The 26,396-nt window shown below is 46.3% G+C and overlaps 1 protein-coding gene across 14 annotated transcripts in view; it reads right to left on the bottom strand.

Moving 5' to 3' along the window:
• The window catches only part of CLIP1 (CAP-Gly domain containing linker protein 1), a 712,474-nt gene that overhangs the window by 538,883 nt on the left and 147,195 nt on the right, over positions 1-26,396 (bottom strand). For all 14 annotated transcript variants that reach the window (XM_085636018.1, XM_085636008.1, XM_085636009.1 and 11 more), the window contains exon 3: positions 18,865-19,430. In XM_085636018.1, the coding sequence (XP_085492144.1) occupies positions 18,865-19,430 (566 nt within the window). The remainder of the gene's footprint in view (positions 1-18,864; positions 19,431-26,396) is intronic.

The following is a 26,396-nucleotide window of genomic DNA, read 5'->3' as shown; positions in this document are numbered from 1 at the left end:
TGTTCAAGTTGCAGTACCCAGTTCATTCGGGTCAGTCTCCACTGGTAGAGTGTCTTCTGTGGGTCTTTCTGTATCTTCATTTTGCTTGAGAGCCTGAATTGCCTCTATTAGTGGATGTTTTGATTCTGGTTCTGAGGACATGTCGTTGTCTTCCGAATCTCTCTATTGGTTTGGGGATTCAGTCCTTTGGGCTGTATCTGTTTCGGATTGGGATCGATCTCTTTTTGGCTGCTTCTGGCGTCCCTTCTTTTGTGTGGACTTTCATAGGACATACGGAGTTCCATTGCCCAATCTTCTCAACCGGCCAGCCGTTGAGTGTCATCTTCGTCGGGGAGACGCCTCTGTTTGTTCTGCTCTGTGTCAGTCAGTTATCAACTCTGTAACCCTCCTGGGGAGCGGAGCCCTAGTCTTTCCTCCACCTATGCCCAGGCCTCCTCTGGGGTTTGGAAGAAGAAGGCTTTCCCCTGGAAGATGACCTTCAGTTTTGCTGGGAACAGGAGCATATATTGAATTTGAGGGGCCTTAGTTTGGCTTTAATTGAGTCGAAAGTTCTGCGTTGTTTCTGCACTTCGCGGCTGTAGCCCGGAACGTCATGATTTTCACGGTTCCGTATCAAACTTCCCCCTTGAGGCGCATTTCGCGCAGTATCATGACCCTGTCCATAAAGTTCAATATTTTCGCTATGATTGGCCTTGGCGGTGCACCTGGGAGGAGGGGGACGGGGGGGCGCAGTTTGGCGCTAAGTGCACAGTGCACGTGTTCTATGACAAAGCATTGCGAGAACTGTTCTGCCGGGATGAGATCTGTCAGCCAGGATGTCAGGAACGCCGCTGCGTTGTTGCACTCCATGCCCTCCGGAAATTCCACAAAGTGGAGGTTGTTCCTTCTGGCTCGATTTTCCACGTCGTCGATCCTCCACGTCATGCTGTGGCACTATGCATGTCTCTCATCCCCTTTTGTAGATTTTTAACGGCGTCCTCCACTTCTGATACTCGGGTCTCGGCCTCCGTTACTCTCTCTGACACCTTCCGGAAGTCTTGTCGAAAAAACAATACCTCTGAGCAAACCTCCCCGATCTTGCCTTCCAGGGCTTCTCTGGAGCTTTGTATTGCTTGGAGGAGAAGCGCTGTATCTGTAGGAGGCGGCACGGTCTCTGCCGCCTCTGCCTGCGCCGGGAGGACCTTAGCAGATTTGTCAATTTTACCCTGCCTTGGGGGCTTCGGATCCTTGTCTTTGGCTATAGTATTAGTAATTGGCCCCCCTAGCTGGGTGTGGTGGCTCCGTTCCGTACAAGTCAGGGGGAGGGATCCTCCCCCTACCTCTCTTCGGGTGTGCAACGTCTTTCTGCAATGTTGGGACTCTTGCCACTTCTTTGCTCCCGTGGGGAGAGCCTTTGCCTACTTTTTCAAATAAAGGGTGGTTCACTGGGGTGCGGCAGCATCTAGTGCCTGTCTCCGGTAGCTCCCCTTCGTGCTGTGCTCACCGATGTATGCCTCCCGGTGTCCCCGAGGCAGGGGGGCCAATCACCAGCCAGCTTCGCTACCTCGCAACCCCACTGCGCCAGGGGTGAGTGGGCTTACCTCTGCTATGTACTGTGGGGGTAAAGGGGTGCTTCCTCTGGGTCCCCTGACTCCCAGTGGCCAGCCACAGCACCTCGTCTCGTGGTGTCTGCTAGTGGCTGACTCACCCACAGCATATGGACCCGGTGTGTGGCCCTCCCGCTCAGCCCGCCGGACATGTGGAGCAGTCTTTCAGTTGGATGCAGGCTGTCAGGGAGAGGGGCGGGAGCATCTGTACTCACAGCTTACCCTGTAGTGGGATCTAAAGTCTTCACCCGTGATATCGGCGTGCGCGTCTGGTGTGGTGAGGCAACTCGCTCTTCTTTGTTGGGGGTGGGTAAATGGACCGGAGCAGGTCCCTCTCTCTCTCCCCGGCCTCTCCCAATCCCAGCGGCACATACACCTGTTTTAGGGCTCCAGGAACTTGGCAGGGCTGGAGATGGATTGGAGAAGGATTTGAAGGCGGAAGTGGTCAGAAACAAGTAAGAGCTGCAGACGACTTGATGAAAGTGAGCGGCCGCGAAAGTGATCACGCACTGTGAGTGGGCTTTAAAAAGCCCGACCACAGCTTTTTGGGTGCCGCGAGCTATGCGATGTGGCGGCACCATGACGAGAGAGGAAAGCCAGATGGCGCCTCTGCTCGCGATTGTGCGCGCAACCGCATGCTGTATGCCACCCAAAAAGCTTAGGTCGGGCTTTTTAAAGCCTACTCACTAAATGTCTCGCCAGAGCAACTCATGTGCCAGCTCAGGCGAGACCTAAAAAGGATTATTCATGTTATATCCGACTGTATGTAAATTAACACTTATTACAGGTTCTGTACTCAATGCTATGTACACTTGATATTTTAAATAAACTCTTAACTCGGAAACTAGTAAAAATGTAGACTTAGCTTGCAAAACCTGATACAAGGACTCAATTTAACTTTGTTTGATAATTTAAAATGCTAGTGTGGTTCAGAAACACACAGTAATTGTGAGAAGTTGGCCTGGTATATGATGCTCACTAGTTAAAGTGATCACCTTGTACCATGCCAAGCAACCCTTATGGTGTGGTTGTAAGTCAACCTTTTCGGACTAGCTGCCCTAGTGGTAGCGTAGGCTAAGCAGTCTTTGAGGCTAAACTCGTGAAGCGTGTTAAGCCAGCTGTTTTACCAAATGCAACCCCCTTTTATACCAATGAAAGGACACCACACAGATATATATTCAAAATATATATGTATTTATTTATCAAAGTAACCCCTAGTCTCTTTATGAGCACAGGAGCACAAATCGTCAAACAAGATTATCACAGAATACACAGAAGTTGCACTTTATATGGATAGGCCCTGGTGGCCACTCGAACCATATACTAAAATAGTGGTATAAGTACCACGAACAGAAAAGGGAAAAGGCCTAGGGCCTCTAGAATCGCTGGGCCTACAAGGAGCTAACGTCAGTTAGTGACCAGGAGGTCCACGGGTGGCGTGTGCAGAGCAAATAGTCACACGCGTGCTCCCATAGGTTTCAATGGGTGCGTAAAAAGTACAAAGTTACTGCAAAGGAGATCTTCCGGGTTGACTAGGAACTTAAGATTTGGAACACAGGCACTAGAGATGTATTACTACACATGGGCACCGGAGTACCAGCTTTACCTCACCCACAGGAAGCGGGTGCATAGGCCTCAAAGTGCGTCGGGTTTCTTCTATCTGTTCCGTTGAGCTTGAAGACAAAGATGCTGCAGGCGGTCGGTCCGGGAGAGATGCAGGGGATCCAAGAGTGGATCGGAGATGTTGAAGACCTGTAAGCAGAGGGGACAGTGTTCACAGTCACTAGCCAGTGACCAGCGTGGCACCAGGTGGGTACCAGGCGATGTCGGGTGCAAACAGGTGATGAGGTGTAGCTTGACTCTGCAGCCACGTGGTCCCTGAAGGTCGACGACGTCCAGGAGTCGAGTCACGAGCTGTCCCACGCAGGCTCTCGCTGTCGGCGGTGTCGGCGACTTGATCGAAGCAAACAAGCCTTGGCAAAAGCAATTGTTGTAGGCAAGGAGTTTAAGCTGATGGTTCTGACCAGCAAGGTCAGAGGAACTGCTCCTTTGGAGGGGAGCAAGGGCCAGTCTGGAGCAACCAGACCAGCGGTGTTTGTCGTAGATTTCGTCGCCAAGATGGCCACTAGCCAGCGGGCCAGCAACCGGTTAGGCGCGTCGAGTGGCAAAATGCAGAAGGGCCCCACGCAGATCGTGGAGATGCTGGAGGGCTCACCTTTGGTGCAGATGCTGCTCGGGGGTTGGGCTTCTCAGGACCCAAAGCACAACTTGGAGGGAGCCTCGGTTGTTGCACTGGTCAGCTTGTCGTAGTCGTTTCAAGATGGCTGGCTCCACGTGTCTCGGTGCCTCCACGGGTCTCCTCTTTGCAGGGACTGTGGATCGGGCGGTGAGAGGTCTGGAGGTCCAGGTCTTGTCAGTCTCTGGGCTCGGGCTCCGGCGGGAGGCGGCGGCAAAGCAGACGTTGATTCGCTGGATGGTGCTTGCGTTAGCAAGGTGGTCACTCCCTGACCACAGGGGAGATTTTCTTCAGTCTTCTGTGCAGCAGAATGTCGAAGTTCCCGTCTTCTTCTTAGTTTCAAGTTGATTCCAGGATGTCTGAAGTCTTAGGACACAGCTCCTACCTTTATTCGGATTCTAGGGGCCGGACTACCTGCTAGGTCCCTCCCTATGGGTGGGACCAGGAAGGGGGGTGGTTACACCCCCAATCCTTTGTCCAGCTCGCCCCAGGCCCGGGACTGGTGTGCCCCAGGACCGGTTTGAACTGGCATATGCCCCGAGGCTCCTTGTGAGCCACAGGCATGTCTGGTTTCTTTCAAGCCCTACCTGACCAATACACAAAATCCTGTCTGGGGTGGTGCACGCACCTCCCCTGGCAGGAAACCCTTTGTCCACACCTCCCAAGCTGGAAGGACTCCCAGCAGCAGGAGGGCAGACTTGTGTCTGTGGTGGCAGCATCCATTTTGTGGAGCTGAGGCTATGTCTGATTTTACCCGGGTTTCAGGCACTGTACATGTCGTGTCCCTCTAGAAGGGTGGAATGCTAACCCCGTCGCCAGAATTGGCGAGGGGTTAGTATTCCAATTCGTATGACACCTTACTCGACATGTTTTGATAAAGCCAAACCAAAGATAGCATTTAACCGCGAGGTTCATAATGCACTTAAGAGTATATGGTATGACGATATCTGGAAACAGTAGAAGGAAGTTGTTCCGACCACTGCAGACAGGCTCAGCTCATGCCAGAGCACCATCTCACATGGAACCAAGCACTCTGCCTTCAGGATTGTTAAGGCCTGCCATAGGAGTGACTTATAGGTTACCAGGTGTCCCATTTAAGTTTAGGTATAGGTATACTACACCTAAGTAAGAGGTGATTACACCAACTTACCCCAGCTGAGTGATCAGCCAGTTGTGTCAGATTGTTAGGCCAAGCCTGGGGTGGCATAATACATGCTTCAGCCCCTGGCAGGCCTTGGATACACCAATGCCCTGGGTACCTAGTGTACACTGGTACAGGGGCTGACAGGGTGATCCAACCAATTGGGTATGTACCTAGGGTACATGGAGTCCATTTTACAGAGAGAGCAGATAGCCTGAGAGCCTGAATGGCAGGATCTCAGGCCAACTAAGTCGAAAAACCAGCTAGACACTAGGCAAAAATTTGGGGGTAACCATAGTCAGATATCCACCTTCCTACACAACCCCCCCCCAAACGAAGGGAGATAAGGCTGACCTTGACCAGGTAAGCCTATATTGCCCAAGTGGCCATATAAGGAGGAACCAGCACTGGCATGGTTACCCCCTGTCTCATGGTCCACTAAGCAATCCCTCACCCTAAGGGTATCAGAGGGTCTCCACCATAGGGAATCTCTACCTGTGGTGTGTCTTGGCAAAGTAAAAGGCTGGTGTTGAGATGGAGTACTGAAGTGAGTGTCCTCAAAGTGAGGCCTCAGCTTCCTCCAATCATCCTCCACCATGGATGCCTTTCTTTCTTTAACTGAGTTGCACTGTGCTCTCAGGGTCAGCCTCTGGCTACCTAAAGCTGGAGGCTGGGTCCCTTTTGTGGGCTTACTGGAGGGACAGGTCAGGTTTGGGGCCCTAAGGTCCCATGTTTGCCTGTGCCCAACAGAATCCCCCTGGGGGAGGTCCCTAACTACCTGTAAAGGAGATCCCTCAGGAATGTTTTTACCCATCACCTGACTAGGGCTACTAGCCAGGCAATCCTCATTCTTTTGATGGGGGGGTTCTTGTGGACAGGGGCCCTCTGGGGGTCCACTGGCCTCCCTGACCTCTGCAGCCCTGGGCTGACTGAGGCAGGGTAGAGAGAGGCAGGCTACCTGCACCAGACTGGATCCCACCTTGGAAGGGGCCACTGACATCAGAGGCTCTGCCAGGCCAGGCCTGGCTACCTCTGGGGCAGTTCCTTCACAAGGGGTGAGGTCAGATCCCTGAGGAGGCTGACCTTTTCCTAATGTCTGGGGAGAGGGAGACTTTTCTTCCTCCCCACTACTCTCAGTTTGTGTGGAGTGATCCATTGTTTCAGGCTTCACTACACCTATGTCAGTCTGAGTATAGGCTGAGACCATTACAGCCTTGCCAACCTTTTCAGGGGGGCACTCAGTTTGTGTTTGAGCTGTGACTGTCACAGCTCTGCCAGTCCCTACAGGGAAGTCTGTCTGTGCCTGGGCTGTGGCTACCACTGCCCTTCCAACCTTTTCAGGGAGGAAATCTATTTGGACAGGGGTTGTGAATGGCACAACCCCCCTACCCTTTTGTGAAAGGCCTACCATTTTAGAATGGGTGTCTTGTTCAACTCCAGCCCAAGCTGAGAGTTCTAAGTCATTCCCCAGTAAGCAGTCTACAGGCAAGGTTGGGGACACTGCTACCCTTTTAGGGCCAGTGACCCCTCCCCAGCTGAGACATACCTCTGCCATGGGATGACTGTTCTGTTTGCCATCAATGTTAGTCACCTGGTAGGAGAAACCGGGCAAAAGCTGCTCAGAGGGAACTAGCCAATGGGCCACCATTGTGATGCTAGCCCCAGTGTCTCTGTAGGCCTCAGCTTTTGTACCATTGATGTAGGGCTCCTGTCTGTACCTACCCAAAGTGTTGGGACAGGCAGTGAAGTTGGCAAACCCCATGCCACCATCACAGACAAGAGTGGTTGCTGTAGGGGAATTGGCTAAGCCAGGGTCCCCCTGTGTTCCCCAAGTAAACCCACCCAGATTTCTGGGGGCACTCCCACCACCTGGGGGATTACTGCTGACAGTAATAGGTGGTGTGACAGGAGTAATTGGAGGAACAGTTTTGTTTTTAGCCCTTGGGCAACCGCTGTCAGTTTTCCAATGCCCAGGAGTTTTACACTCATGGCAGTAGGGCTTTTTAGCTGTGGTAGAGGAGGGAGCTTGGGACCCACCACCCTGTGTGGAGTTTTGGGGCCCTGAGGAAGGTTTCTCTTTTTCTTTATCCCCACCCTTCTCTTGAGGCTTGGTGGTATCTTTCTTTTGGTCACCACCCTGGTTTTTAGGCCTGATCCTGGTCCTGACCCATTTATCTGCCCTCTTTCCCAATTCTTGGGGAGAGGTCAAATCTGAGTCTACCAGGTGTTGATGGAGAAGCTGGTTTTGACAATTACTTAAAATCTGCTCTCTCATCATCAAATTGTACAATCCTGTATAATCAGACACCTTACTTCCCAGCAACCAACCCTCCAAAGCCTTAGTGGCACATTCCACATATTCAGACCAGTCCTGAGTCTGTGTCTTCTGGGTGTCTCTGAACATTAACCTGTACTGTTCAGTGGTTAAGCCTAACCCATCAACTAGGACACTCTTCAGGACTCTGTAATTTCTGACATCCTCTTCTCTAACAGTGAGGAGTCTATCTCTGCCTCTCCCCTCAAAGGAGAGCCATAAGATTGCTGCCCACTGGTCTTCAGGAACCTGCTGCACTTTGCAGGCTCTCTCAAGAGCAGTCATCCATTTGTGGATGTCATCCCCACTTTTGTAGGGGGGCACAATCTTGGACAGGTTCCTATTGTCAAAGACCCTATCTTTGTCCCTAGGGACATTGCTGCCACCAGTGGGTATAGACCCACTCTCTCTATGCTGCCTAGCCTTGCTCAGTTTTTCTTCCATCAGGGCTACTTCTAGCTCCTGCTTCCTGATCCTCAGCTGGGCTTCCTGCATTCTGGCCTCATGTTCCCTCCTCTGAGGGGTGGTCAGTCTCCTTCTGGAGTGACCTTGAGAGCCTCTAGAGCCATGGGAAGCATTGGAGTCACCTGAGCGATTCCTTTGCCTTCCAAGCCCTGTGTTAAGTCCACTGGGGAGATCCAATGGGGTGAACCCACTGTCAGTCCCCAATAGCCTTAGTTTAGCTGGGCCAAGTATAACACTTGGCACTGGGCTAGTTCTCCCTTCATCCCCACTCACATCTGTATCCCCATCACTTTCTTCCTCTGTGGTAGGCATCCCATCTAAGGGGTGACTATTGAAAGGGGGTACCTCTGTGGCATCTTCAGAAGGGGGGCCTCCTGTTCCTGACCCTAAGGGGGCTAACTGGGAAGCTTTCCTGAGTTCTCTCTGATTCTCATCATTTTGTAAGAGTTCTCTGAGCTCAGCAGAGGTAGGGTTCTTGGGCTGTTTAAGGCCTCTAAGAGTTGCCAAATGCCTGAGCTCATTCTGGTTAAGGGTAGCAAAGCTGGATGTTGCCCTCTGGGGGTCACTCTCAACAGAGATGGGTACAGTGGACCCCTCTGCCCCGGCCATTGCTCTTAAGTGTGGGTGGATGTGTTGCAATCTACCTACACTTGTGTTTACCTACTAAACCTATCTAGTAGTTGTAGTCAGGGTGTGCTACTCCCTTTGCTCTACAACAACTAAGTTCAGTAGAACTTATGTATATCTAATCTTGTTTTATATGTACCTACAGGTAACTATGTGATCTTTCAATTGGTAACCAAGAGATTACAATGGTAAAACACAGCAAGCTCAAATCCAACCGCTGCTCACCAATGTGAGAAGTTGGCCTGGTATATGATGCTCACTAGTTAAAGTGATCACCTTGTACCATGCCAAGCAACCCTTATGGTGTGGTTGTAAGTCAACCTTTTCGGACTAGCTGCCCTAGTGGTAGCGTAGGCTAAGCAGTCTTTGAGGCTAAACTCGTGAAGCGTGTTAAGCCAGCTGTTTTACCAAATGCAACCCCCTTTTATACCAATGAAAGGACACCACACAGATATATATTCAAAATATATATGTATTTATTTATCAAAGTAACCCCTAGTCTCTTTATGAGCACAGGAGCACAAATCGTCAAACAAGATTATCACAGAATACACAGAAGTTGCACTTTATATGGATAGGCCCTGGTGGCCACTCGAACCATATACTAAAATAGTGGTATAAGTACCACGAACAGAAAAGGGAAAAGGCCTAGGGCCTCTAGAATCGCTGGGCCTACAAGGAGCTAACGTCAGTTAGTGACCAGGAGGTCCACGGGTGGCGTGTGCAGAGCAAATAGTCACACGCGTGCTCCCATAGGTTTCAATGGGTGCGTAAAAAGTACAAAGTTACTGCAAAGGAGATCTTCCGGGTTGACTAGGAACTTAAGATTTGGAACACAGGCACTAGAGATGTATTACTACACATGGGCACCGGAGTACCAGCTTTACCTCACCCACAGGAAGCGGGTGCATAGGCCTCAAAGTGCGTCGGGTTTCTTCTATCTGTTCCGTTGAGCTTGAAGACAAAGATGCTGCAGGCGGTCGGTCCGGGAGAGATGCAGGGGATCCAAGAGTGGATCGGAGATGTTGAAGACCTGTAAGCAGAGGGGACAGTGTTCACAGTCACTAGCCAGTGACCAGCGTGGCACCAGGTGGGTACCAGGCGATGTCGGGTGCAAACAGGTGATGAGGTGTAGCTTGACTCTGCAGCCACGTGGTCCCTGAAGGTCGACGACGTCCAGGAGTCGAGTCACGAGCTGTCCCACGCAGGCTCTCGCTGTCGGCGGTGTCGGCGACTTGATCGAAGCAAACAAGCCTTGGCAAAAGCAATTGTTGTAGGCAAGGAGTTTAAGCTGATGGTTCTGACCAGCAAGGTCAGAGGAACTGCTCCTTTGGAGGGGAGCAAGGGCCAGTCTGGAGCAACCAGACCAGCGGTGTTTGTCGTAGATTTCGTCGCCAAGATGGCCACTAGCCAGCGGGCCAGCAACCGGTTAGGCGCGTCGAGTGGCAAAATGCAGAAGGGCCCCACGCAGATCGTGGAGATGCTGGAGGGCTCACCTTTGGTGCAGATGCTGCTCGGGGGTTGGGCTTCTCAGGACCCAAAGCACAACTTGGAGGGAGCCTCGGTTGTTGCACTGGTCAGCTTGTCGCAGTCGTTTCAAGATGGCTGGCTCCACGTGTCTCGGTGCCTCCACGGGTCTCCTCTTTGCAGGGACTGTGGATCGGGCGGTGAGAGGTCTGGAGGTCCAGGTCTTGTCAGTCTCTGGGCTCGGGCTCCGGCGGGAGGCGGCGGCAAAGCAGACGTTGATTCGCTGGATGGTGCTTGCGTTAGCAAGGTGGTCACTCCCTGACCACAGGGGAGATTTTCTTCAGTCTTCTGTGCAGCAGAATGTCGAAGTTCCCGTCTTCTTCTTAGTTTCAAGTTGATTCCAGGATGTCTGAAGTCTTAGGACACAGCTCCTACCTTTATTCGGATTCTAGGGGCCGGACTACCTGCTAGGTCCCTCCCTATGGGTGGGACCAGGAAGGGGGGTGGTTACACCCCCAATCCTTTGTCCAGCTCGCCCCAGGCCCGGGACTGGTGTGCCCCAGGACCGGTTTGAACTGGCATATGCCCCGAGGCTCCTTGTGAGCCACAGGCATGTCTGGTTTCTTTCAAGCCCTACCTGACCAATACACAAAATCCTGTCTGGGGTGGTGCACGCACCTCCCCTGGCAGGAAACCCTTTGTCCACACCTCCCAAGCTGGAAGGACTCCCAGCAGCAGGAGGGCAGACTTGTGTCTGTGGTGGCAGCATCCATTTTGTGGAGCTGAGGCTATGTCTGATTTTACCCGGGTTTCAGGCACTGTACATGTCGTGTCCCTCTAGAAGGGTGGAATGCTAACCCCGTCGCCAGAATTGGCGAGGGGTTAGTATTCCAATTCGTATGACACCTTACTCGACATGTTTTGATAAAGCCAAACCAAAGATAGCATTTAACCGCGAGGTTCATAATGCACTTAAGAGTATATGGTATGACGATATCTGGAAACGGTAGAAGGAAGTTGTTCCGACCACTGCAGACAGGCTCAGCTCATGCCAGAGCACCATCTCACATGGAACCAAGCACTCTGCCTTCAGGATTGTTAAGGCCTGCCATAGGAGTGACTTATAGGTTACCAGGTGTCCCATTTAAGTTTAGGTATAGGTATACTACACCTAAGTAAGAGGTGATTACACCAACTTACCCCAGCTGAGTGATCAGCCAGTTGTGTCAGATTGTTAGGCCAAGCCTGGGGTGGCATAATACATGCTTCAGCCCCTGGCAGGCCTTGGATACACCAATGCCCTGGGTACCTAGTGTACACTGGTACAGGGGCTGACAGGGTGATCCAACCAATTGGGTATGTACCTAGGGTACATGGAGTCCATTTTACAGAGAGAGCAGATAGCCTGAGAGCCTGAATGGCAGGATCTCAGGCCAACTAAGTCGAAAAACCAGCTAGACACTAGGCAAAAATTTGGGGGTAACCATAGTCAGATATCCACCTTCCTACAGTAATACCTTGGAAAGAAATCAGAAAAATCACGAGTTTGCCACAACTATTTTATCCATCATGTTGAGAAAACCAAAACTGAGGAGAATTTAGAAAATAAAGTGGTTTACTAGGTTAGATCATGATAAAAAGAGCGAGCATATTGGTGAAGCAACAATCAGACAATGTTGCCAACAGCTTGACAGGCAATACGGCATGCAGCTTATTCAACAGGGTGCATTACACCAGGGCTTTGTGAGCTCCCCCTCTGGGAAGAGAGTATTTTGTATAATCTGTCCAAATAACTAAGAAATCCGTAACATCTGCCTGATAGCGTGATTCATACTCATCTTGACAATATCACCAAAGTTTGTCACAGATGGAAAAATCCAAGTTGTGACCATTGAAAATAGAGGGCAACAGCAAGCTCAACTTGCCTGCCCATGAGTTAGAAAGTTAAAGTTAGTTTAAATATAAACATGCTTGGTATTACTGATTTCAATGTAATATTTTCTGCTTATATGAACATACCTCTCATACTGCAAATGCGGACGTCACATGACCTACATCTGTAACCAGAAGTTATACCATGGCCAAATATGTATTATGTTTAAGTCGGAAACAACAAAAACCAAAATACCTTATGTATCAAAACGGTCATCCTTTTATGCGAATAAGGTTTTCAATAAAGTATGTTAAAAAAAAAAATAACATGCCTGCCCATATACTGCCTAGCTTGCCAGTTGAGCATTTTGCCAATCCGGCTATCCAGGCTTCTATCTCAACAGGCTGGGTCTGATTGTGCTATTGCACAGAATAAACAGAAGCAAGCATCACACTCATCTTTCTATTCTTCCTTGGCCTCCTTGCTGAAATGGAATCCCACACCTTCTTCATGTGACAGCAGCTGCTGAGGTCAGAGTGCATCAGACGCCTACCCTTGACCAACTGTATGAATCGTGCTTTGCTGTGAAAGATAGTTTGGGGTGGAGGAAGGAAGATTTATTTTCACCTTTCTCTGTGGAACAACCTCTTTTTCTGCACTTCCACCTTTTTCAGGGATATTCTCTTCCTGCCCCGGAAAAACGTTTTACATTTGCCTTGTCAGGAGTGACATCTATGCATATCCACAAACCTTTATTGAAAGTGGATAGATACAGGATTGGCAAAGAAGTTTTAGGCATTACTTGTAAGGTGGCAATTTGGAATCTCTCCTACCTTCACCAATAGAGGTGACGGCGAAAGCATGAAGGAAAGCGAATGGTGAGGTATGGAGAAAAGTGACAAAGTAATCACCGCTGTGGGTGGGCACCCGCATGGCAAAAGTGAGGAGACTTCAAGAATTTGTAAAATGGTAACTAAGTGGATTAACAAGAGGGAGAGACATATGGGAGTCGAATGCCATGCAGTCCATCTCCTAGATATGAGGCTCATTGAATGCACAAGACACAATTAAAAAAAATCTCTAGTTGCATCACATAGAGAGGAGTAACGTTGGAAACTGAGACAACATACCAGACTACACTCCATTAGTAAATGATCTCCTAACTGGAGAAATGAAATCCGGGTATTGTCCTTCAAATACAAAACACTCACAGATTATGCCTTACATACACATGTAAAACTAAAATCTAAATGGGCAAAGGATGTAGGAATATTGGAGAGGTCTGACTGGCAAGAGGTAATAATGCATCTGTCTGAAGCTATGATTAAAGCCAGCTCCACAAGTAGTCACTTCAAAGTCCTACACTGGATATTCTACTCCAGAGCACAACTCGATCAGTTTGGCTAAACTAAGTCTATGTTGGGCTTGCGAAAGTACACATTCTAACACATATGTTGGCGGGAGGATGGATGACAGTGTGGGCACAGCTCAGGAGGTACTGCCAAGGTTAGGACTTCTGAAGCATGGGATATATGGTGATTTTCCTGGCATCATCAAAGATTTCTTCATTTGGCTTTCGTGATGGCAAAATGGATTATAGCTCAAATCTTGGGCAACCAAGTGATACCTTCACCTGATCAATGGAGCAGGAGTCGAGACTGGTGTATGGAACTGGAGTAGTGGAAGATCTAGTAAATTTGATTAAAAAAAGGGATGCATGGAGATAGCACATGGATGTTATGTGAACACTGAAGTGTTTTACTGCTTTAATGTACAGTTAGCACAACCTTGGGTATTGTTTATAAACTAAGCACAGGAAAAGATACAATGGGAAATGTTGTGGGAAGACCCAATACTGTCACTGTTTTATTATGATTTGACAGTGTAAATGCTGTAACCCGTAGTTTCAAAGGTTAGGTTATAATTTATGCAAACTAAAGTTAAAAAAACACAAAAAGAAATAAATGAAATAGGCTCCAAGCAGATTCTTCTGCGTATGCTTGAGTACACAGAAAAAACCTACTACACAATAACTGAAATTGATTGCCTGGCAAAGATATACTGTCCAGTAGTGGGAGCGGAAGGCACACCTTAAAATAAGGGGTTTCGAAGACAGACAAACACAATTTTTCAAAGAACACTGCAAGGAAAAAGGAAGGTGGTTTAGGTTCTATTTGCTACAAGGCACATGGTTAACTGGTAGGGAAGAAGCTTGACAAATGTCCAAGATTTTAAAAAACAGAGCTTGAACCTGTGTGCCCATAATTGTATTGTATAATGAGAATGAGTGTCAGGATACTCTTCTTGGGAAGCAGTAGTGCTTTAATAATTATACCCATCCAGATCACTCATTATAAACTAATAAAATGATAATGGAGAAGGATTTTAATGTGTGAAATGGCCTGAGCATGACAAAGTCACACGGCATTAAAATAAATATTAAAACAAGTTTACTGTAGTGCTCTTTGTAACTAGTCCTTTTCACCATCAGAAAGAATTCTGGCACGTTTGCTTATACTACCAGGTTTTTTTTGGGCTACACAGTCGGATTAATCACCCCGGATTAATCACCCCAGGAACACTACTTCGCTTAATAAGGCAAGATAAAGGAAGGGAGCTATTCCATGCCCCATATCAAGATGAGGTAGAGTAGTTCGAGAAATTGCTTTCAGGCCATTTTGTGTTCTGAATTAGTATTTTATAGATTAGAGCAAGTGTTTTACTATAGCAGAGGAGTTATGGCTTCGTAGTTGTTGGTGATGTATTGAAGCAAAAAATTGCAGTTCATCATTTTGCTACCTGTGCAGAACATAGGAAGAAAAACATCTTCTAGTGGTAAACGTCTGAATTGGACTACTGACCTAAGATTTGAAAATACAGCAGACTTATTTACTCACAATTCTTAATTATGTTGCCTGGGGTAAAATACTGATTTGAAAGGGGTTTGGACATTCGAGGTTAAATAGAAATGCTCTGGAAACATCCCCGTTGTACCATGTCTTCTCAGCTTATCTAAGATCTAGTCTGGAAACCTAAAAGAAATATTTCCTGATTCAAATAAAATTCCATCAACACTTCCAGAATGCAAGTGGAGAGCATCATCAAATTTTTGCGAAAAACACTGTATGGTTCTTTACAGGGTAAAGCCTTAAGAGCACTGATTTTTTAGGTCGCGCTGCTCTGCGAGACATTCTGTAAGCGGGTTTTAAAAGTGCTACCAAAGGCTTGGCCACCAGCTTGCGATTACGCGCACAAGCGCACGCGTGCCTCGCTCCGCCTCTCCAATGCAGCTTGCCTCGCTCCACCCCTCCCCGACCACAGAGTGCGTCCCTGCGATCGTGATCGCTTTCACAGTCTTTCGCGCGCTTGTTATATGTTGATACCGCACTCCATTAGAGATTGCCTTGCAGTCCAATGCTAAATGCAATGTGCTTCGTAAATCATTATTATGTTCCAAAAATAATGTCACTCTGTGTGACAACATGGCATTTCTGTTGTTTAAGTTTCCTTAAAAGTCCTGCGCATTTATTGTTTCGCCTGTGGTTGCTTGCTTTCAGTGCACGCTCATTACATTACTCAGACCCGCCCTTTCTCTTTTTCTTCGAGTAATAAAGAAAAATCACAATTGTCAGCCTTGAAAGAGACTATTTTGCCTCCATACTTAGGAGGCACGGCCGCTGGAGGGCCACCAGAGAAAGCTCTTTTCATGAGCATTGTGCCTGCATTGGTCTACGTTTTCACTAAGTTGATTTTATAATTTGAAAACGTCACAACATCAAAGGCTTGCGCAATCTTGTCACACTGCCCTCTAAATATGTTGAGGCTGGGACAACATGTCTAAAACAAACACAGTACCTTGATCGGCCATAAATCAAGCACTAATTCTAATTAACACTGCCATCCGGAGTTTATTCTGACGTCAGGCAATATTAATTCATCTCATAATTAGAAATGATTATCCCATATAATACTCGCACCTACACATGGCATATGGCAGATAAAATAACATAAGGAAGATTACTGATAAGGCATAAAAACTCATTAAACCAATGTCATTCGCCAATGTCAAACCATTGTCAAGTATTAACATTTGCATTAAATGTCACAAACTACAACATATGAAACACAATGGGACAAATAAAACCGCAATTTGTAGTGAACTTAATATTCAATTCTTTCCGCGTAATGTTTTTTTACAAATGAAGGGGCCACTCATATACAGTCATTTACTCCTGTTTCAAGTCAAGGTCTTTCGACTTCCCCAAAAATGGTAGTACACTTTCTACAAAGCCTAATAGGCCTGATTCACAAAGATAAACTTACACTTTTATGGAAGTTTACAATTGCTGTAGTAACTTTACTACTATTGTGGTATTCACAAACTACGAGTGTAATTTTACTACTAGTAATTTTACAAGTAGTTTGTGAATACGAAAAAGTGGTAAAGTTACTACAACAAGTGTTAATTTACAGAAAAGTGTAAGATTACCTTTTTTAATCAGGCCCTGGGTGTTATAGATTTACTGGAAGGAATGTAGTGGGGGGTCTGAGCATTAGCCAACTGATCATCAATTACAGCTCAGAGAGATCTTTTATTAGAAGCCCGGCACGTAGATGCAGCACAGAAACCAACAATATATCACATCTCATTTTAAGGGATTCACCTCTTTGGGGTAGAATCGACAACTTATTTAAGAAAAGGCAATCTTATGACAACAACAGTTAATGGAATGTGGCTGGTGAAGGTTTCGCCTTCCCCAGATTGCAGAAGAGTTTATCAGCCATCCAGATGATAGCAGGCATCATCCCACTCTAAACAAGCATTGGCATAGCCAATTGTAGTGAATGAGCCACTTTTGTGGTCTGACACCCTATGATGACCCACAACCACCACCTTTTTGTACTGACTTAAGTGTGTTATGTTACCCTAGCCTTAATGTAGGATGGGTTTGCATATGCCTGCTACTCTTCTGTCCTGTAATCTTGCTGTCTTTTAGTAGAATAGTCTTCCCAAGAATAGGAGGTGTGGGATGTCGAGGTGCAGTGTTGTGGGTAATGGTGCACACACGTGCTCAATGTTGGATACTGAGGGATTAAGTGTATAATGTTATTTGGGTTAGGTGAATTATGACTTTGCCCTATTGGCTTTGACGTGGTCTAATGTCATTCTGCCTTCTGACTTTACCTTGCTTCAAATTTTTCTGTGTGCACAGTGGTGCTTGTAAATTATGTGGATGAGAATTATAGGTGCTGACTATTGCCTTTCACGTGGTTTCATGTCATCCTTGCTTTTCTGATTCCATCTTGCTTTGGGCCTTTGTGTGCATGGCTTAACTAACTCCATTTTCATGCTGAAGCCATTTTCTGTGCCTGCACGAAGAAGAGGGCATGTTTTTGCTTTCCTCCTGTTTTTCACACTTTACTGACTAGAGAGAACTGGTTCTTATCAGAGGAATGTACATGGTCTGTCTCGGAGCCATAGCAAATTCCTGATCAACCGATGCGGTGGCCTTGGAGCAGGCTGGTACGGGCTCTCATGAGAACGAGGGGCCGAGGCTTGCTAGAAGCTTCGTTGTGTTTGAAATTGTATTTAAAAGGGGAGCCTACACTGGCCTGGTGGAAGTTCACGCCATGGAGCAGACGTGCTGTCACGGAAGAGTGGATGCTGGTGTCACCTCTGAGCTTTCGCCCGGTTCAAGCAATGGACTCCCCTTGAGCGAAGTGGGGTGAAATGATGGAGCAGTAGGTGAGGTGTCTCTGCTACTAACTGTCTCTTGATTCTTTACTGATTCTCTCCTTTCCTTCTTATTTTCTGATTCTTATATCCATACATATATATTTCTACATATATATATTTGCTATGATTGTGTATTTCAATCGGTTATTTGATATGCGAGAGTCTGCCATGATCAATATATATTCGGCCTGCCCGTGATTGAAGTATTGTGTTAATACATTTATATATTCCATATGTTTGAATTCGTCTTTTCCTTGAAGCAGGAGGTGTGGACTCTTCTTGGCCAAGTATTCTGTTGTAGAAGGATGGGTGAATTCCCTTCTAGCAGGTAATTGTGTTATAGGAAGTTGTTCTACTCCTGGCAAGTGATGTGTAAAATATACTTCGCTCTAGAGAAGTGTTGTGAGTGTTACCTTGGTCTAGAGGAGACTCATATGTTATATTGTTTTCTTGCCTTGCCTTTGGGGGGGGGGGAGTGTTGAAAGTTTGCCCACCTTAGGAAGTGCTGTGTATATGTTATATTCCATAAGTTTGGAACTGATATTCTCTCCCTGGGAAAGTGAAGGTACATAGCTTGGTCTAGGGGAGATCTAAGTTTGGCATTACACCAATAGGTCTCGCCTTTGGGACATTATAAGTGTTTAGCCATGCAACAGTTGATGTTGCACCAAGAATAATGTGCTGCATAATTAAACACTTATAAGGTCCCAAAGGCGAGACCAATTGTCTATGCCAATGCTTGTTCTGATAGATTTGACTGTAACCAGACAGGTCATTTACCAAAATGGGGCATGTAAGCAGGATGTTTCACTGTTTCCAGATTCAAGAGCACAGAGGATATTAAAACACTTAGTTCAAAGTAGTGCAATAGATCAGGAGTGAGTTCTAGTTTAAGAAAAGAAAACAATTAATGGGTCTTTTAGCCAAGGGTATCAGTGCCTTGATAAATAATGAACTCTAATTTGTGCCAGAGATGAAGGCATCTAAAGGCAGCATATTTAGCCAAAGGTGTTTCTAAAATCCCTGCATTTTCCACTCTTCTTAGGGTTATCCCTGCTACTGCTGGTATAACTTTGAAAGCGGATTAGCCACTAAATGGTGTTTCTGCTACATTTTCTTAGGAGATAGCAGGCAGAAACAACAACTCCCCCTCCCCACCTAGGCACAGGTAGTAGGCATATGAAACCACTCCTGTCTCAGCCTCATTAGCTGACACGCAACACCCGTTATTTCAGAGGCCCTTCTTTTCAATAAGATTCCTGAAAACATAACTGTGTTCCAACTGTCTCACGCCTCTCACTGACACAGTCAGACATGCATGCTTCGTCACTGACAGCATGAAAACTTTCTAACTTTCTCCTTTCCTCAAAACAACACCCACTCTACTCCTAGACATTTTATGCATATAAATAACTTACCAGAACACGATCTCCCATTTTGAGTTCCCGCTCCCCCTTTTTCACGGATCCAGCTTCAGACAGGTTAGATATGGATTCACTTCCTGTTCTTGTTAGATTGCTTATCTGACAGGGGGTCACTGGTTCCTTAGCCACAGGTGATTTGAGAGGAGTAGCTGTATTAAGCGCTGCTGAAGTCGGTGAAGACACCATACTGATAGATGACACAGATGTTGGTGATGTAGCTCTAGATGCAGATGCTGTCTGGACACCATTAGCTTCCTCATCTGTTAAGGGTTTTCTGGATAACTTTGAAGGCCTAGTAAATATTCCTTTTGAGGGTTCACACTGGAAATAACGCACTCCTGCCACTGAACCATCGTTCTTGCCAATTGATTCGTCCAAAACAATGCCTGCCCATTGCCCAGGGGCAAATTGAGCCTCCCCAATAAATTGAATAAATCCAGGTTTAGTACCATTGACCCAGACACGTTCCCCAACTCTAAAATCATCCACAAACGCTTCCTGTGTTTCCGAAGATGTTGTGCTTGATGGTCGCTCACCTGCTCCAGCTTTTAATGATGGCGCTGTATTGGAATAAACATAAGAAAAATTACAAATCTGATGCAGAACGAGAAGGAAAAACCATCTTGCAAAACAAACCGTCATACGTTCTCACTTTTGAAATCGTACTCAAACTAAATGGATGGATAACAAATGTTGTTTCTAGTCATCATTCCAGTTATGCATTACTCTACCCATTAAAAACATACCAATTTAAACTAAAGTTAAAAATTATTCTATTTACTGGAGAAGATCTAGTAAAGAAAAAGACAAAGTCCTCACTAAGTGAATCGTGTATTTCAAATTATGTAAAACACTTCCACCAGATTCGGGTTGCAGAACTTCTGCACATGTAATAAAAAACCACATCAACAACAACATTAAAGTCCATGTTCTACCTCATCAGTGCCCAGATTCCGCTCCAGTACACATATCCAGGTCCTTTTATGTCAATTTGCAACATTTGTAGATGCATTTATATTTATGGTGGGTTAGTATCCTGGATGAAGGGGGCAGGGCGATCATAGGACTAGACGTAGAGGTGTTAGTACAGTAGGTACATTAAACCTGATACTTTACCCACCCATCCTATTACTCCAGACTTGAGGGAAATTATAAAGCGCAAACAACTGAATGGAGAGATGCAGCAAGTTCTGATAGGTCGTTAAGGGTGTTATTAGCTGTGTGTACCATCCCAGGGCCTCACGCTGACAGAAGGGCTGCTGCCTCACTTTAAGGACTCTTGCAATCTTTACAAAGATCCCAGATCCAGGGCATTCACCATCTGAGCACCCATTCGATGGCAGCATTAAAGAGCATTACTAAATGTAAATTAAAATTCTCCTGTATTATTGCCGTGATTAACAGCACCCCCCCCTCCCACACATGCAACATTTCTAGTTGATTTTAAAGACTCCTGCCACTACAAAAGGGAAGTGGGTATTATTCTAGGTGACTTTTATACTCATGTTGTTGAAGAATCTATTTAAGCTTAAGACCTGCTTTGTTTTTATCTTCAGTCGGGTCTTACTGCTACAGCTGGTCATTCCTTAGATTTTATATTGGATTTCTAAATAAACCTAGGAGGCAATCACCTAATCTCATATCCTGGGCAGATCACACTTTGGTACAAATGTTCTATCCCTATACCCTGGTCAAAGATAGCAGTCAAACAAATAAGCATATTTATATTCCTCAGCTGGTAATTCAGTTGATGTGAGAAATAGTTCTGCTATTATGCTAGACAACATTCACGTGAAATGTCAAACAATGCTAGATGTTGTAGCCCCTGAAAAAATGAAACTAGACAGATGGATATATATATATATATATATATATATATATATATATATATATATATATATATATATATATATATATATATATATATATACAGTATGCAAGAGTGTGCGCGAGCATGGAAGGGGGGGCATATACCGACATGAGAGTGAGGGGGGGACCCAGCCAGTGATCCCCAAATTGTCATAGACGAGCCTTGAGGATCATGTACCACTTGGGAAAGGACAAAAGGCAGTGTACTCCTCAGGAGGATGGCAGCCCCTCGTGCGCCTCTAGAGAAGCCGGAGTGCCATACCCTATCATAGCCATAGCAAGCTAAGAAGGGGCAGCAGTTACCTAAGAGGTGTGTTTCTTGAAGCATGAGGATATCTATGTGGAGACGCTGCGCGTACCGTAGGACCGCTGTGCGTTTGTCGGTCGAACCGGCCATTGACGTTCCACGGCAACACGTGGAGAGACGCCTTGGGGGAAGTGTTATCTGTCATGGTAGGCATTTCCTGGTCTAGGCTGAGTGTGTGGCTTTGGGTATACAAACGCGCTTGGGAGTCCGCGGTGGTGTGTGCGTTCGCTTGCTACGGGGGCACACCCATCCCTCCCACTGGTAAAGTGTCATTCCATGGGAGCTGAAACAAGAACCAACAAAAAGCAGAACGTACAGGAAAAAACCGTTCAGTATATAGCGTTATATAGCGTTAAATTAGTGCCTTACCAAACCGTTGGGCGCCATGTAGTGTAGTTCCTATATCCCTGATAGGCTCTGCGAATTGGAATAATATACACTATAGTTTTGACATAGGACTGAGGTCAGTATGTCTCTATCGAGTACATTAAACTTAATTACTTGTGTGTGCCAGCTAACTCAGAGGTCACTAGAAAACTTCTCGAATGATCAAGAAGAGATTAGTTTCTGACAACCGCATAAACATGACAACTCTGTTTCCCTTAGAATCGGAACCATCTTAGAATCGTGGAAACAATAGATAACAGTTTCACTCAGTCAATCGTGCATGCTTCGTTTATACAGAGTTACACAGAAATAGATAGACGGGCATTTCAATAAAAAGGGTTTATTGAACAGTCTTATTTCCCGTGCAAGAGATATGAAATGCTACAATTGTAAGACAGAATGCAAACTAAAATATGTACAGCGTTAGCAGTAAGAAAATAATATTGCAATAGCATGGTTTGTAGCTATGACAGATATTCATAAAAATATATACATAAATAACACAGGTTAAAAGGTTAATACTCATCTGATGCTTCTAGCTAGTTCTACCCCAGTGTACCTAACCTAAGTGTAGTACGAGGTAAGAAGTAGGTGCTGTTTGTCTATAGTCTAGTTTAGCTATAGTTGCCAAGATTTGCCAAAAGTCCCTCTAGGTTCTAGTCCGCTCCATACCTTAGAATGAGTGAGGTTGGAATCTCTTTCCGAGTCTCGATCTCTAACACCCCGCAAGGGGAGTCAGAAACACTGGAGCTGGATTCTCTGCAAGGAGGATGACAGCGTCTGGTCAGTGCGTCAGGCAGGAATTTGACTTCCTTCCGAACTTGCCGTGGCGAGCCGCGTCATGCAAGTAGGCAGCCGAACCGCGGTTTCCCATGGTAAGTGAAGGTATATTTATAACTTGAAGGTGTTTAGGAATGCCAGTACTGACGTAAAAGTCGGGCAGAAGAACGTCATGAATGAACCCCTAAGGAATAGATGTTCATGCATAATAAATGAGTTCTTGGAGAAATCAATATCCAAGCAAGGGGAAGTCCTAAAAGGCTTAAGAGTCTGGTTTTCCAAGAACTCGTTGTGACGTAGATGAACAGATGTAGGTGGCCATGCCTGTATTTGGTTAGCATGGATAATGCCTAATTAAGGGTATTATTTCTATGCCTAAATATGGGCAATGCGAATTGTGCCTATATAAGGACATAAATCGAGAAACCTATACACGGTATCTAAATCGACACATAACATCACAGCCCTACAGGACTCCGTCATGGCACCCACCCATGGGGGAGCATGGGCAGCCCGTCTACCCCTCCCCCCTCCCCCCCCCCCCCAAATAGGGATGGCAGCGGAAGTTTCTGCTGCCACCTCCGAAACCCCCCTCGGCAATCCCATGACGTCAGCGTGCACAGCGCACGCCGTGTCACGTGGGCCATGGGGACATTGTCGTATTCTCCAAGTTAGCATGAGCAGGCTGCAGTTTGCCTGCTCCTTTGCGTACTTTATTTTTGCAATAATTTCTATGCCTGTTTTCACGTGAGAACTCACTGCTGTGTTTATTCCCTGCAAGTTCCTGTGATTTTGCTGAACATTGTGAGCAAGGTCGAACAAAAATTTCCATTGTTATTTTCTTCTGGCCAGGCCTTAGCCCTTAGACAAAACATACCGATGCAGCTGTTGTTTGGACAACGTAATTTGGTTTTATTAGAATACACAAATAGGTAGCACACACTTGGAGAGGGACCTTTCCAGGGAGAAGAGCGAGACAGCACCTATGATGTAGATCTACTCTCTATATGCTAAGGTATGGGGTCTGCTGACAAAGCCCAGAGATCTTCTAACATATAATAATACTGTTTCTTAGCAAGGGGAGGAAGGTTAGGCTCTATTGTCTTTTCATTATGACATCCCCCTTCATGATATATGGACTAGCTGCTATGCTGACTGCATTTGTACTATGCATAGTCCTGCTTGTTGTGGCACGTATATTGCATGTTGGGGCATGTTAGTTAAAATAAATATTTTAAACTGATTCATGTCTCTGTCAGATCTTATTGTGGACAAGTACAAGAGCGAGAGCGAAAGGGTGTGTCTTGTTACCGCGATTCCTGAATGATCTGGGAGTGTTGTGTTCTGTGGTGTCTAATCACTTGTTTCTCAGTCAGTGAGTAGGAGAGCAAGTGAGACTCTATAGCTAGTCAGTCCTGGGATCATGGGTACTAAGGTGGTAGGATGACTCCGTCTCTATACACCAAGGTCCTATAACCCTGCAGATAGCTGTGTTTGTGCAGAATCCCTGCAACATGGTGCCACCAATGTTTGGTCTGATATTTTTTCACGAGACCCCCTGAGTGGCACTTGTGCTTGTCCACAATACCCTCTCACCATTCGCGAAGACGTCTGGGGTGGGGGGCTTAGCCTCCTATATTTGTATATTTATAGGTTTGTCGAGCTTAAATTTTAAAAGGTTTTGACCCTGTTTTGCACTGCAGTTTTTTTACTTGCTTTCTTTATAAACATGGCACAACCAGTCGCTATTGCAGCTCCTAACCGCGCAGCGATAACAGCACACTTAAGTCAACAAGGAGTCCCCAATGCAGGGGCTACCTTTATTTCTGTGGCTGAGGTGGACCCAGCTTACCACTTCAAGGTTTTCTATTCTTGGGTTACATTTCCCGTGGTGGATGGGAATGACAATTTGTTTCATGAATATACAAGAGTGTCATATAGTTTATGTCACGTGCACTTCAAGCAGCTCCGGCTGGAGCTGTTCCTCCACCACCAGGACACGGTGGTGGACTGGTGATTAGTCAGTCATGATTAACTCAGTGATGGGCAAACGTCCTCAAAATTGGGATGACTTGCCGTTTAGGCTTGCACAAAAATTTGACCAGCTTGAGGCCGTTTTTCCACACACGACTCCTGGTAAAAAACGCAGGATCCTTACAATGAGTTTGCCGAGTGGTCTGATTCCCTCTTTAGAGGACTGCACCACCGGGGGGACGGTGTTTGCTTAGGTGTGTGTACATTGTGCTTTGGCACCCTGTCCATGAGCAGTCGACGGGAACGTTGTGAAAAAGGTACAGGATGAGCACGAGGCTGGTCCAGCCCTGGATTTGGGGATCAAGCTAGTGGGAATGTTCTCTATTGTCTCAGATATGATTCTGGTCAATATTAAGAGTGAAGCAGTTTGCTTACAAGTCCGTCAACGACTAGCGGCAGAAGCTGATCGGCAACAACAGTTACCAATTATTATTGCAGAGGTGTATACATCTTTAGGTCGCAATAGCTTGGGGGATTCGACCGTTTACTCAGCCACAAGTGAGACCACCCCTGAAAAGGAGAGTCGTCCAGTCTTCCCTAAGAAGGCTTGGAACAAGATTGAGCAGCAGCAACAGCAGAAGACTGGTTCACGTGCAGGTTCACCTCCACCTGATGCTTCTGAGCGTAGCTATGATTTGCGTCACCGCTCAAAAATTAAGACACCTGAGAGGTTCCAGGTTCCTGATCCTCGTTTTCCTTGTTCCTTTCAGGAATCATCAGATCAACAATTCGGTGGTGGGGGGCATCAGGATCACAGACAAGGCGAGTCTACGCAAGCCAGACGTGACCCACAGTGCCAGTTTGATGTTAAAGTCAAGCAGAAGGAACCACCTCAATATCGTGCCCCATTTCAGAAGAAAAAAGTTGCCGCTTTGACTGCAAAGTATGCCTCAGACGGTGAGAACCCTGCTCCTCGACAGGAGTTGGGCTTTAACCCTCCGTGACAGCACAGCAGAAGTTACCATGGTGCGGCAGACACTTCACCAGCGTCTGGAGGTGAAAGCAACTGAGACTTTTATTACTGTAGAAACAGCCGATACGCGCGTAGCTCCTCCTCCTGATAGGCTTGATGAAGTAAGCCTCAAAATTGTAGGTGATATTCAACGCCCGATAAAAGCAGTCTTTTGGGAGAATCTTACTTCTTCATATGATATTCTATTGGCGGAGGTTGATTGACCTTCCCCTTTTGTCCTAGCTTCTTCCAGAGGGAAACATTTTATTCTACCCAGTTTTTCACAATACTTACCTGAAGACGATAAAATGGCTTATGCCTAATGAGGGGAGGCCAATGCTGCATTCGTGCATGTGTTTTAGGACTGCCCTACGATAGAGAGTTTCTGTAGAGAGGTAACACAGGTGGTAGCGGAGGTAACAGAAAGAGGTGCAAGTAACCGCAGGATTCTGTCTCTTACACTGGTTCTCTCACATCTCCAGGGTTAAAGTGACAAGTAAGTTTCAAGATCTGGCACGTCTGATAGCCAAACAGGAAAATACTAGGAACTGGAAAGCCCAGGGAGGACCCGGGGTGGAACGGTGGAAGAAGGAATTCATGAAATGGGCAACAAATGAGGGAGCGGTAAGGTTGAGCGAGGCCAGACGAGGCAGGGGATCCCTAGATAAATATATTTATAATACACTATATATGCAGAACCGCGAAGTCCTGAATATTTGAAGGGCCAAGAGGGAAAAAAGAGGGATTACACCCTCCTGATTCTGAATCTTGTTCACATAAGAGTTCTACACTATTATTCTTATCAAGATATTGATTGTAAGAAAAAAGAGAGAGAGAGAAAGGTACTGGGATGCCCCTACGTGAAGCTATCACTTATGGAGTGGTGTAGGGAAAGACCTTACTTTTATTTATTTTCCCTCACACACCCTAGTGTTGTCATGCTTCATCATCGGGACACCACGACCCCTATAAGCCGCGGTGGGCTCAACCAATATTTCAGGGAGCACTTAGATAATATAACAGATTAGGGAGATAAAGATTAAAAATTCACTGTTAGACCTCAGTATCCCTTTATTCTTGGGTCTGACAGGAATATTAAAATAATGACATTAGGATCGTATGGAAAATGATCGTCCCAAGACCCTAGAGCCAACATGTTTCAGTCCTTGTGTGCCCAAAACGATATGGTGCTAGGAC

The sequence above is a fragment of the Triturus cristatus genome, chromosome 11 (genome assembly GCF_964204655.1).
Source record: "Triturus cristatus chromosome 11, aTriCri1.1, whole genome shotgun sequence".
Taxonomy (NCBI): Eukaryota; Metazoa; Chordata; class Amphibia; order Caudata; family Salamandridae; genus Triturus; species Triturus cristatus.
Note: the sequence above shows the minus strand (reverse complement) of the source record. Positions and strands in the feature narration are given on the sequence as shown.